The sequence below is a fragment of the Lichenostomus cassidix genome, chromosome 1 (genome assembly GCF_008360975.1).
Source record: "Lichenostomus cassidix isolate B80296 chromosome 1, HeHo_3.0, whole genome shotgun sequence".
NCBI classification, from domain to species: domain Eukaryota; kingdom Metazoa; phylum Chordata; class Aves; order Passeriformes; family Meliphagidae; genus Lichenostomus; species Lichenostomus cassidix.
The window spans coordinates 69,527,568-69,540,702 of NC_139479.1; the positions used below are offsets into that span (position 1 = coordinate 69,527,568).

Here is a 13,135-nt window from a genome sequence, read left to right on the forward strand (position 1 = left end):
TTCACTTTTCCTTTTTAGTTTTTTTTTCCCCAGACATGCACCAAAAATAGCTTCTGCTCTGTCCTTCCCCCATCCCACACTGCCAGCTTCCTGGGTTGCTACTTAAATGGTATTAGCTTTTTAGTTGTAAAGGGGAGATTGGGCCTTAAACACCTTAGAATTTGAGAGAGTTAGTAATGAAGTTTGTCTTCTTTCTTTTTTTCCCTGGCAGTATGTTGTGGTCACCGTTTGTCTGAAAGCTGGCTTGGAAACAACTGCATGGACTAGAGTAAGTACTTTACAGTATCTTTTATTTTATTAGCACACCTTCCTTCCTAATGAGTATTAATACAGATAAGAAGTACTAAAAATCATTTGGGACTTCAGGGTTTTAATTGGATCTTTCACGTAAGGATAGACTGCTAAGCTCCCTACGTACAGAATGTGAGAGCAATAAACTCATAGATCACACGATATCTGTGATGAAAAAGGGCAGCCTGACAAAAGTGGGAAGAGCACACTAAAAGTGTATTGTCAACATTTCTACTTAAAAATGAGAGTATTTTGCATGAAATCAACGTACTACAGTAATTGCTTAAGAATATACATCAAGAAAATTATCCTTTATATTCTGTAGCTCCTTCAGAATAAATGCAGTAGGGAATGAAAGGTTGTCTGGCCACAGATAAACAACGGGGCTTTGAAAACATCTGTGAACCGGGTAAAAAGAACTAGTGATGACTTCATATTGGTTGAGATTTTTTTTTTTTTTAGTTTTTTTTACTTTGTTTTGGAAACTTAGTGTAATAAGAATGTTAGTTAAATAGTTATGTTGGTTCCTTGATTTGAGTTACTTGCAATGGGTGAGTGCTCTGTTACTGGTGGATGACAGAATCCAGCAGGGCAGTGAGCTCCAAAGAGTGTGGGGGACAGGGAGGGGATAAACGTTCAACACCCTTCTCCTCTTCTTTCCCCTAGCCCCTCTGAAAGACTAATTTTTTAATTTTGATGGAGTCCCTGTTTCTCCACATCAGTAAGATACTTTATGGGAATCAAGTTTTCATGATGTACAAAAAACCTCTGCCCTCAAGACCAAGCTGTTTTGAGGACTCATATTTTTATTTTACCAGTTTCTTGGAGGGTTTGGCTTAGATCTTGTAACCTCATTGCTTCTGTTAGTTATAAAATGTTTTATTTCATTCCTCCCAGAGGAATTGTGAAGATCAATGAGCTGATGTCTGTTCTGAATTTTAAAGATGAAATGCTATCTGTATGGATTATTTAATTTAATTGTTAGGGAGATGTTAATATTTTCTGCCCCATTCTCTGATCTGAAAATAAAATCTGGGAGTTTTTTACTGTTGTTTATGCATCAGTTCTGTGTTGTATATCAACATTTTGAAATGCAAAAATACTTAAATTAATCCCATGTGCACTAGAAGAGCATATAGCCAAGTCTGCATTGAAGGCACGTGAGCTTGTTTAGATCCTGTTTTGCTGTGAATTGTTAGGTTTCTCCTCTCTTCTCTTCCCTGGATAGGTTATTTTAGGTGTCTTTTCAGTCACTTGGGGATAATCACGATCCCCTCATTTCTAAACTTCTTTTTAACAGATACCACAATGTTCAGTAGATATCGGAGTTCGGTAAGACTGGCATTTTATAGAGAAATTATTGTTATTTACAGAACAGTTGTGTTTAGAATCAGCTTTTTACTATATACACTTCTAAATCCTGTCCCATTGCTTGGAACAGTGACTCATCCTCTCAGAATCTGATGTTGGTTATATTTTCAGCTGTGAGTGAATCAACATGCAGAGAATCTTTAGGTTACTTGAAGAGTGTTAAATTTACAACACTGAGTTAAACCTCTTCTCCATCATCAAGTGGATAGGTTACAGGCAATTTGTTCTTGAGAGTGAGAGGGACACTGCCACTTGGGAGAACACGATGGTTTCAGCAGAAAGGTTTAAATAAGTAAGCCAGTCAAAGTGTTTGGGAACCTGGTATATCCAGTAGGTAGTGTGGAAAGAAAGGCTTTGATAAAAGTGGTAACACGATGCATAATAAAATCCACACGTTGAAGTTAAGTGGCGTAGCTTCATGTTACATGGTGCCTATCTGGAGCACTGCAGTAGGCTTTTTCTCAAACACACAGTTTCATCATCACTGCTTTACTACGCTGAGCTGTTTCAGATAAACAGAGCACAAGGGCGAGCCACGCACGTCTGTCTAGTTTTCATGCAAGAACCTTGATTTCTTTTTTTCAACATTGAACACATCTGATGGAGTCACTTCTGGTTTTGCACATGAATTCTCCAGTGGTAAATGACAGACATCAGTGGAGAATCAACAGTGCAAAGGTTGGTGGGGTGAGTGTGTAAGGAACGTTTTCAAACAGGGCAAGGAGGGCTCTTCCACAATGCAGAAGCTCTTTTAAAGAGTAGAGAAGCAATTCAGGGAGATACAAGCCTGACATAATGAGATGATTGGGACAACCATGAGAAGAAGGTCAAGACAGCATAAAATGGGCAAAATCTGCTCAGCGGGAAAGGGTGAAGAGCTGCAAAATTTGAAAACTGTCCTGCCAGCAGAATGGAAAGAAAAACCTGAGTGAGACAAAAAACACCCTCTGTCATTTCACTACATAAATACACTTTCTACAAAATAAGGTTATGTCTAAGATTGTCTTCTCTGCTTGCTTTTATTTTGACTGGTTTTGATAATAAAGTCCAAGAGCTAGGGAAGCACTGGTCCAAGCTATCCTGAGCCTTCTGTTCACTTGTGTAAGAGGAAGGCTGTGGCTCAAGAGAAGGTATCACATCCTTTTCAGAAAGCAGTGCTGGTGCTGACTTTTCTTAAAGATGAGTTCTTGCAGCAGCCTTCCAGTACTTGATCTCTGGGGAGCTGAGTTTCTCACTGGGGCAGTGCTTCTAGTCACAATGTTGACATGAATTGTCCCTAGTTTTCAGAAAAGTAAATAGACTGAAAAGATAAAATCCCTCTTCTCCTCCTAGTGTTAAAAAAAAAAAAATCCTTCACTTTCTTAGTTTTCTTCACATCAAGCATGTATGTGGGTATTTTGGAGGTTTTTGTTTGTTGTGTTTTGGGTTGGGTTTTTTTTGGTTGTTCTGTTTCTTGTTTGTTTTTTTTTAATGAAGTAGTTACTAGTCAGATCTCCTGGATTAAACAGAATAAATAGCAAAGTTTGAAAACAAGTCTTCCTGCCCACTGTGTCTCTCCAGGAAGGAGCCTCTCCCATGTCTTGCTTATTATTAGCCCAGCAACTTTCATGGTTGAACAAAATTCCAGCTTTCTGAGAGTGCCTAGAAGAGTGTTCTTTCCATTGCCTCTGACATTTTGTCGTATGAATGCTTCTACTGTAAGGTAGCCTCTAGCTGATCCCAACTATCTGCCAGTCTGCACTGGTGTTGCTTGTTTGTTTCCACTGTGTGTGCTGGAGACAGCTGTCCTTTCTGAGGATGGTCAGTGGTTGTGGATTAGGAGCAATCTTCTCCTTTTTCCAGAAGTTTGTATCTATCCAACAGCAAGCAGAACACAATACTCATGTTGGACACTTCTTTGGTTCTCAGACATACTGTTCAAAAAGTCAACAGACACAGTCATCCAATAGGAAATATAAAGCCGAGAGCTGAACAAACACGCTGTGTCCACCAGTAACCAGTATGTGAATTCATTCCCATGTTCCTGAACTCATATGTAATTAGTAATTAAGATTTATGCAGGTACTTCTCTGAATTGGAGCCAAAGTCATCAGCCACAGGAGTTGTTGGCATCCAGAAAAGCTGGAGCCAATAATGAGCTCAGTTGCTTGTTACAACTGAAATTACTCGTTCCATCCACTGCAGTGTAAAAGTAAAACAACTTAAATCATCCTGAACAGAAAAACAGTTCGGGTGTGTAGCAAAAATTACTTTTTTAAATGCAACTGAGAAGAAGTTTGTGCTGGGCTTTCTCTAGGTCATTGAACAGTACTTTTATTTTCTCTTAGTGAGTCTACAGACTAAAGAAACAGTAAAGATGTAAACTGCATTGCATATCTGCAAATCAATTAGAACACCTTTAAAACAAAAAAAAAAACCCAAAATTAAGCAGTAGATGTTGATTGTGATAGTGTATTACACAGCACTGTCTTCCTCCATGAAAGGTGAGTGATGTATATGGCTTGTATATATATTCTGCCATAAGAGATTTGTCCATGTGAACTTTAACCTGTGCCTTTGAAAATTTCTCGCTTGATTTATGTGTTGAATCTGGCATGTGCATGACAGGATGCAGGAACTAGATGAGAGAAATCATGGTTCCAAGGAAAATCTGACGCATTTTTAGAGCTCCAAGTAAGATAGATTGGCTGAGAAGAGTATCTGTCTGCCCTGTTGTGAGGCAAAGATTAAAGAGAACTAGTTTCTGCTGTTTGAACAACCTGTGCTGCTGGCTCGATACCAAGAGCAGTAGACAGGCCTGAGTGAGACCGACAGAGACCTGAACAGGGCAACACTTCTGGGCTGGGTGGATGGAGGAAGTGCCGTGTGTTGACTCTCCTTCTCTCCCTGTTCCTTGGCAGTTCAGCCACCTGGCCGTCTGGGGAAGCATGCTGCTGTGGCTCGTGTTCTTCGGGGTGTACTCAGCCATCTGGCCCACGTTCCCCATCGCGCCGGACATGCTGGGGCAGGTTAGTACCAAGACCTGGCTCTGGGGACAGCAGCCAGCACAGCTTCCCACTTCCTCAGCACTCACACCATGCTTGCAAAGGACCTGTACTCTAGTGAGAGTGCTTGGACTTCATTTTAACCTTTCCTTAATCCCTCATGAGAAGAGCTCTCTTTCTCCCCCAGAGTGACATCATGCAGGATTATATGCGCGGTGGATACTGTACCACACGTCTCAGTTCACTGTGATGGCAGTGGGACTGGCTCTTTTATTAGTGTCTAGTCCTGGAAAAACTTTGTGTGTTTGACAAAATGCCGTACTTGGTTTGGGATTCTGTTTTGTCATGGGTTCGTTCTTTTCCATATGCTTTGCTTTTATATTGTTGCTTTTTTCCTTTGTTCATTTAAAATAAACAGAATTGCCTTGAGAATAGGGTAAGATGGTCAGAAGCAGAGGGGGAGCTGATATATATACTGACTATAATACTGGAGGAATTTTGGATTTGTTCCTTCCATGTCAGCTGAGTTCCAGGTGGTGAAATTTTTCCTTCGGTGTCATTATTTCAACACGTGGTGAGAAGATCAATCACAAGCCTGTCAAAATCACTCAAGAGACTTGTGCATATTTAAAATAGGGGGATTACAATTAACAATTGTAACAATTAAGGATTTAATAAAGGTATGGTAAAGAGTTATTTCGTAGAGGTGGAACTGCTTTCAAATTTACCAGACAAATGTATTTGGTAATAAGTTTAAACTTCAATGCAAAGATGTGGTTTATTATATAGAAAGCTATATTTTCTATTATATAGAAAAGCTATCTAATAATTTTAACACATTAGGTAAATATGCCTAGATTGCTACCCTTGTGTACTAGAAAATACTAATAAAAAAGTCAAGCGTTGGCAAGCCAGTTAGATTTTTGAGATTACACCCATGTTTGTATTCAGTAAGAGCAGTCAGGCATGATTTTGTTGTTATTCTGGCTTAATACATGTTTTATTATCATATTCTAAAACACTGAAGGTAATGGAGACTATAATACATTTTCATGGACAGCTTTTTACAGCAGAGACTGACAGCTGACAGGCAGGGATCAGCAAGTGACTGACAGGCAAAGCCTCAGTCCTCTGATAGTATTTCATGGTGATCACACATTTCACAGCACATACAGCATCAGTAGCTCTAATTCACATTTTCATCGATCAGGCAGGAATTTGCCTTCAGTATCGTGTGGAGTTGTGAATGACTTGTCCTCCACAGTGGACTTTAGTGCTGCTATTGACATGTCAGCCTTCTGAAATACAAACAATATGGTGAGCTGTTGCTTCACACATGAAGGGTCAGACTATTGGCTTTAGCTTGCTGTTCCCCTTTTTTGTTTTCTTCCCCAAATTGACTCTCTTATTTTTTATTGCAACTTAAGCAAAATTTGTGTTGTGTTGGTCATCAGCATTTGGTCCAGCATATAAAACCACAAGTCCTGGAACAAAATCTTCACGTTAATAGGGCTTTGCTTTTGCTTGAGTATGTTTTTAGAAAGTGTGGGTGTTTAACCTTTGGTTTTATGCTCTGATTTTCTGACACTGTGACTTGAGAAGTGGTGCTAATATCTTGCCAAGATGAAAATGATGTATTGTACTTTTTCTTCAATGGAGAACACATTTATTTTGTCTAATAGAGTGTCCAGTCGAGTACTTGTAGAGCTCTGTACCTGGGTCAGCAATTATCAGCGTAAAATGTTAAGGATAGGTCATCATTCTAGAAGATGTTTTTTTTAATTCAAGCGAAATTAGAAATAAGCTGTTGCATGGCTTTCAGTGTGTGTTAGACAGGATCACTATCATTCTACCAGTTTTCTTGTATTTTTGAGAGAAGGAGCAGCAGTGTAAAAATGTGGGATTTTTTTTTTTTTCTTTTATCCTTTCGTGAAATCAAGGAGATCTCCCAAGGTAAAGGGAGCTTGTTTACCACTTGTGTTAACTCCCACAAAGTCTCTTGAGTAATCAGTTGCTGTCACAAAACCAGCTCATGGTGAAATGAGCTGGGATGGTGCTAGGCTCTAGCACAAATTGAGTTGCCTTGCTTCTTCCCAGACTTAAACAGTTTCTTTATACTTGCTGTATTCTTTTGTTAATTTATAAGCAATCAAGGTGTCTTAAAAGCTTTGTTTGTGTTTCAGGTCTTGCTAGTGTGTTCATCTTCAAATAAACTGAACTTGGGGATATTTTAGATCCTCATACAATGCAAATCTAACAGCACTTGAAGGGAGCTGATTTTAACTGTAATAATCATTAGCATTTGTGCCAAGCAGGACTTTGTGCCATCAGTAGAAGGCATAGGAGGTGGAAAACATTTTATTCTGTCGATTCACCAAATGTCGGCATGAAGCCTAGTGGACTTCTAAGTATGTGAAAAGATGCTTTGTTTCTGCTGGGGTTTATTAAACTGTTTGCATTAAGTGTTTCTTTCTCTTGCCTATAATGTCTTGAGCATTCTCAAGGGAAAATAATACCATTTTTCCTCCTTGGGGGCAAAGGAAAGAAACTTACTTATTCTCTCTTGTCAAAGAGTCAACATATTTCTTCTATTTCCATTACAGTATTCAGAATGGAATACATGTGACATATTAAGACAAAACTGTGATTAAAATCTCAATAGTCCTTAATAGAAATTTTCCAATAGCATGATATCTGGTATTTTGGAAGCAAACTCTGTCTGTTGTGGGGAAACCTTTTCAGACACACAATTTCTCTTTAATAATATCAGAAATAATAATGTAAGAACAAGGAAACCTCTGGTAGCTCTCTTGGCTTTCCTGAATATTTGTATTTTTTTCAAGTGAAGGTTTTTTCATATTTGCAGAGAACAGTGACTGAGAAAAGTTGGTGCTTTTTTATTGTCTTGGCTTTGGAGCCAAGGTGCTTTAATGGGAACTGCTTGCTTTTGAATAGTCACTTCCAGATGACAGTATTTTGTACAATATATAAATCCTTTCCCACCTTTTGGTAGTTATGACTTACCACCACAGATTTTTGAAAACAAATAGATGTTTGTGCTTTTAAAAAGAGCTACCTAATTTGATACTCATTGACTAGAAAAAGTGGTACAGAAATGTGCTGCTCTAAGGTTGTGAAGTCCTTTGTAATTATCATGTCCTGAACTTAGGGACTTGTAGCTCATAACCCAGCGGTATTTTGTTGACCAGCACATTAGCCACAGTCCTGCCGTCATGGTATCTTGTGTATTTTGTTTGTTTGCCTGGGGATGGAGTTTTGGTGTCCTGAATGGAACAGTGAGCCCTAACATTTGTGCTTATTTCTTACATATGTCATACACATGGTATGAGGAATAGGCTTCTCATACCCTGTTTTTGTACTGATTTCTTCATTGGAATTGAAGCATTCTTTAGGTTCATGGGAATAATATTGCACTGTATGGGATTAAAGTCTGTGTGCAGGTATTTCTACCCACACACATGCCTAAATACCTGTACCTGAAAACATGTATATGTCTACAGGAGGATGTTATGAAAGTGATCATGCTTCTAGTCTTGATCTAGACATTATCTAAGGTGAAGAAAAACAGGTATCTTCTTTCCCCACCTTGAGCTGAAATTTTTAGTGTTTTAAGGGAGAGTAGAGTTGGCAGGAAAAGAGGTATTCCCATCACCCCTCTGAAGCATCTGCTGTTGTTGATGATGAAAGAACTTAGCTGTGATTTCTTTTTTCCATTTTATTTACCTTAATATGTGTTATGTTCTGTGTCTGCCTCATTTGGCGTTGTTACCATTAAGGAAATATCTTTAGGAAGATGAGTATCAGTCTTATTCTTTCTGCCTGAAGGAGAGGGGTTTTGATCTGGTTTTGAGAGGGACGTGTCTTGTGGTTATTCTGAAGTGCAGGTTGGTGTTCGTAATTTTTTAGACTTTTGCTTTGTGCTGTATGTAGTCATGTTGCAGAGCTAGGGTTTACAAATCATCTTGATCTTAGTATGTCATTAGGAGGCCTCATGGCTGGAGGTTTTGAAGTTGGAGCTGCTGCACTTCCTAGTTGTCTTTACACAACTGCATTTGAGAGAAGCCTCATCAAATCACAGTGCAAATAATTTTACTACCAGCTTAGTGGAAACAGCTCCACGTAAGAGCCACTTTCACCTCTGTAATGGCAGGCTTTTATTTCCTAGCACTCTGCACACCCTTGACAGAAGAGACTTCTTTTCCAGTTAAACTGTCAAATTCTTGCTAGGTTATTTGTCTGCTTATGAAGGCTTTCAAAGAACCTGTGCATGAGCTTTATCTCGATTAAAGGTGCTTTTTAAAAGATCCCAGTAATGGAGATCTGTGGTTCATCCCATATAATGTGACAGTAGCAGGACTTGCTTGTATTAATCGTTTGTTAAGAAGACATCTATGCCTCTTTTAGCAAAGCTTCCCATTCGTCTGTGTGTATGGCATTAGCAAGATGGGCTTGCCTGGACTATTGCACTATTGTTGGCTTTTGAGAGAGGGAGGTGATGTAGATAGAGGATGTGATGGACTCAGGTTGCATCGTCAGTTTTGTAGTTAGTTGGCCTTCTATCTGAAACACTGAAATCTTGCTGATTGAGTTCTTACCAAAGCATGTGAGAAAACTTCATGGTTTACATGACTTGGAAACAACACAAAACAAACCCCAAAAATCCTGAAGGCAAGATAATAATCATTACTACAGTGTATTAAACAGGTTTCACATTACTGCCCTTTCAAATACACACTGCAAAGCTGACAGCTTAATGTACATTTTCATGTTTTCCAGAATATTTTTGTGTTACTCTATGCATTTGAATCGTTTTCCAGAGGTCTTGGTTGTTGTTCTCTCTGGCTTCTCGTATTTCCACAGTTTGGTGCTAGTTAGAAAAGTGGCTGTTCTGACTGTGGTTTGTTTGTCTGCAATCAGTTGCACATTACATTGTGGTGTCAACATTTTGGTTGGGGAAAATGCTTCATCCAGCTGTTACGCACAAATCAGACTTCGCCTGCAGATTGAGGTCCTTAATGCCTGCTGATCATGTTTGTTTTTATTATTATGCACAGAGGTCTCCGTGGCACTTGATGTGGTTTTGGAACGTTTTCTGCAGTTTTGGACTAGGCTCTGAGCAAACAAATTAGACTAACTAACATGCATATATTTTTAAGCATCTGTTGAAGGAGTGGGTTTGTTGTTTTTATGAGCCACACATGGCTTTCAGAAATTAATCCCTCACTTCTAGATCTCTGGCATTGTATTGTACTATGTCATTTACCACAAAGATGAAAAAATGGAGATAAATGAATATAAGTCCTGAATGTGAAACTGATAGATTAAGCTTGCTTATTTTCTGCAGGCTAATCCCCTGAAACATGCCCCCTTGCCTATTTGGCAACTCTGACACAAACCTGTTCTAAATATTTCTAAAAGATGTCCCAGACTTAATTTCTCCTTAGGAAATACTTTATGAAGGCTTTAAAGCAGGACTGTATATACAGCTGTGCCCAGCACTGTGCTGGCATTTCCTATATAGAGCCATGTGAAAATAGGGTTAAGCCAGAAGCATAAATACTCGTTCAGGTTTGGGAACTGGCAGTGTGAGCAGGGCAGTCAGCTGGCCTTCAGATTTCTCCGAAGTTTTCATGTGCTCACCTTCACTTCTTGATTCCTGCCCTGCAGAAGAACTGTGGCTAGCAGGTTAGTGTGTTGGATGGGGCAGCAATAGGAAAAGGAGTGGTTGTGAATGGCTACCTGCAGCTTGTACAGATAGTGCAGAGGTAGTCAGCTGGTTTTTCTTCAGTGTTGGGGTGTAACCTGGATGTTAGCCGCAGTGTTGGTTTGGCAATAGGTAGCCTTTAACAAGTCTAAATGCTGCTCAGGAGCTGAAATAGACATGCAGAACATTTACACTTTTGTGTAATTGGCCAGTTATCCAGATGTATTGCCTTTGGAATGGGGAAGAGCTGTGTACAGGAACAAGCTCCTTCACTCAGGATGGAATTATCATTCTATAGTAATGGATTGTGCTTCAGAAGTTGCATCTTTTTTCAATTTGGAGTTCAGTGTTGCTTCATGTCCCTCAAAATTTTCCCCAAATAACTTTATTCATATATTTAGAAGTAGCAAAGCCTTGTTGCAAGTTTGTGGAAAGATGTTTGGAAGATATCCTATTCCGTATTTTCTCAATTAGAAACAGCTGGCTTTTAAATATACAAGAGCAGCTACTGTATTGTACCAGAGGCAGTGTGTACTAATACTCATGTCTGCAAAAAAGTCTGTGTTTTGAGCCCTGTTGACAACCAAGGACAAACTAAGAACGTATGACTTGCCATACTGGATCAGACCATTCCTGATGTAGGCTGTGTTCTGCATTAGAAACTTAAGGAGGAAAACCAAACAGCTCTGCAGTGTGGGTTTGTCATGTGTGACAAGGGGTTGTGTGCATCTCAGTAAAAGAAAAAGCTGTTTTTCTGCTGGATAAGTGGAAAGTAGCTAAACAATTTTTATGCCTCTTGTGAAGCAGCACTCAGCCTCTGCAGCATCTTTTGCAGATGAAGTTGGTAGGTTAGCAGTGCTGGGCTGGGGGGCAGTGCAAGATGCTTTGTAGCCAAGAGAAGTGGGTCTGCCTCTGCATGTGATCACTGCTGAGCACTGCTCTGCAAGCTTGCCATGTGTGGGAACTGGGCACATTTCCAGGTGGTGTGAAGGCATCAAGCAATATCCCGTTCCTACATGGGTGTTGTTGCCTAAACAATCTGGTGTGATGAGGAGGACCATGAGAGAGAGGACAGGAAAGTGGACCAGTATGCTACCATTTCTATAATCAATAGGACAGAAAGAAACAAAGGTGGCAGGGTAATTGTGTACATAAGATTATTTTTAAAAGAGCATTTAAACTCATAGCAATGGAGCTGTGACTCCTTTACAAAGTAAGAGGAGCAGCAGATGGCCTCTATTCCAGAGGGCAGGAGGTGACTGTCTGTGAGTTGGAATTAGTGGTTTTATGGCTTGCTTTGGTCACACTTAAGTCACTTTGTTTTCTGATGAATGCAGGAAAGCCCAGATAGCAGATATTTGGGGATTGGTTGGGATGTTATTTTTACCTTCGTTCCTTGGGGACAGAAAGGTCATGTCATGTTTTTGTTTGAATTTACATATTATAAAGGAGTTTTGTTTGTGCTAGATTATTTGTTTAGCTGAATTTGTGCTCCATGCCACTCTTTCTTTCCTTCACTAGTGGATTTCATTTTTGTAAGACACAAATACAACTATTTCACATGGGAAAATATTTCCAGATCAATTTGAAACATACCTTTATTCCCTTTCCTCCCTACAGTATATGTTTCATGAGATCATTTTTTCCCCCCAATTGTATTATGTCAAAATTTGATCCAAAAAGCCCTGAGGAGTGGAAATGATGTCTTTTATATTGTTCTAAAGCAAACATAGGTACACAGGCTTCAGGAGCAGTGAGGCTGGAAGGAGTACAGCCCTTCCAAGTACCTTGGCCGCTGCCGTGGGTCAGCTGGAACAGCGTGGCCCCCATGGCTTTCCTGTAAACTCAAGAGCTGACAGCAGTGATGGTATCTTGGGCTGCTTCTCTGTTGGCAGATGTGGCAGGCAAAAAGCAATCAAATGCAGTCACTTCTGAGAGTGCCTTTGGGCTTTTGAGTCTGTGCAGGAAGTCAAACTGCACCCATTTGGCTTGTGGAGTGTAGTTTCTTATTTGGGTATTTGCAGCACTTGAGCTGGTGTTTTTATACCAGTACCCTTGTCAGAAAATACAGGAAGGAGACTGTGGAGAAGAGCCACAGTATTGTAACAGTGGTGCGAAGTGGGTGCACACATTTCCAGAGAGCTGTTTTCTTTAGGTTAGTGTGTGATTCAACAGGATTGATGGGAGAAAAGGACAGAATTATACAAGTGCTGTCCATAACGTAATGCCTGAAGTGTGGAGGGATCGCTAATGGTTACATGTGCCACCACTGGTCTCTGTAGCATAAAATCCACCAATGGCACCTCTCAGCAGGCTGATGTTGGAAAGCAAGTTTCTTTCCCAATTAAGAGCTGCCGCCTCTTTCTGAGCATCTTGTAGAGCTACATCTTGCAGCTCTGGACACATCTGCCTTCTCTAGGATATGGCTGAAGGCAATTTCATGCTTATGGTAGAGCCAGCAAGCAAGTGCAGAGAAACCTTGGACAGTAGTGTTGTCACGCACAAAAGAAGACAAGCAGGTATAAATATTACTTCTCTGTACCATGGAGAACTTTATGGAGGATGCTGAGGGAGGAGAAGGAAGGATTCACTACAGTGGCTGAAATGTAGAATAAAAATTAGAATTGACCTAACATGGCTTTTTTTTGTTTTCAATAAATTATCCCAAATTCAAGGTGGCAAACAGCATTTCTCTGCAAGTACTACTTACCACTTCTTACCCTGTTCAGTGTCTGGGAGCTGCCAGTTCCTTTATAAAGAAAAG

At 39.9% G+C, this 13,135-nt stretch overlaps 1 protein-coding gene across 6 annotated transcripts in view; it reads left to right on the forward strand.

Annotated features, from left to right (window-relative positions):
* ATP8A2 (ATPase phospholipid transporting 8A2) overlaps window positions 1-13,135 on the forward strand; it is a 314,444-nt gene that overhangs the window by 210,762 nt on the left and 90,547 nt on the right. For all 6 annotated transcript variants that reach the window (XM_085062609.1, XM_085062619.1, XM_085062628.1 and 3 more), the window contains 2 exons: window positions 212-268; window positions 4,563-4,670. In XM_085062609.1, coding sequence (XP_084918735.1) covers window positions 212-268; window positions 4,563-4,670 — 165 coding nt within the window. The remainder of the gene's footprint in view (window positions 1-211; window positions 269-4,562; window positions 4,671-13,135) is intronic.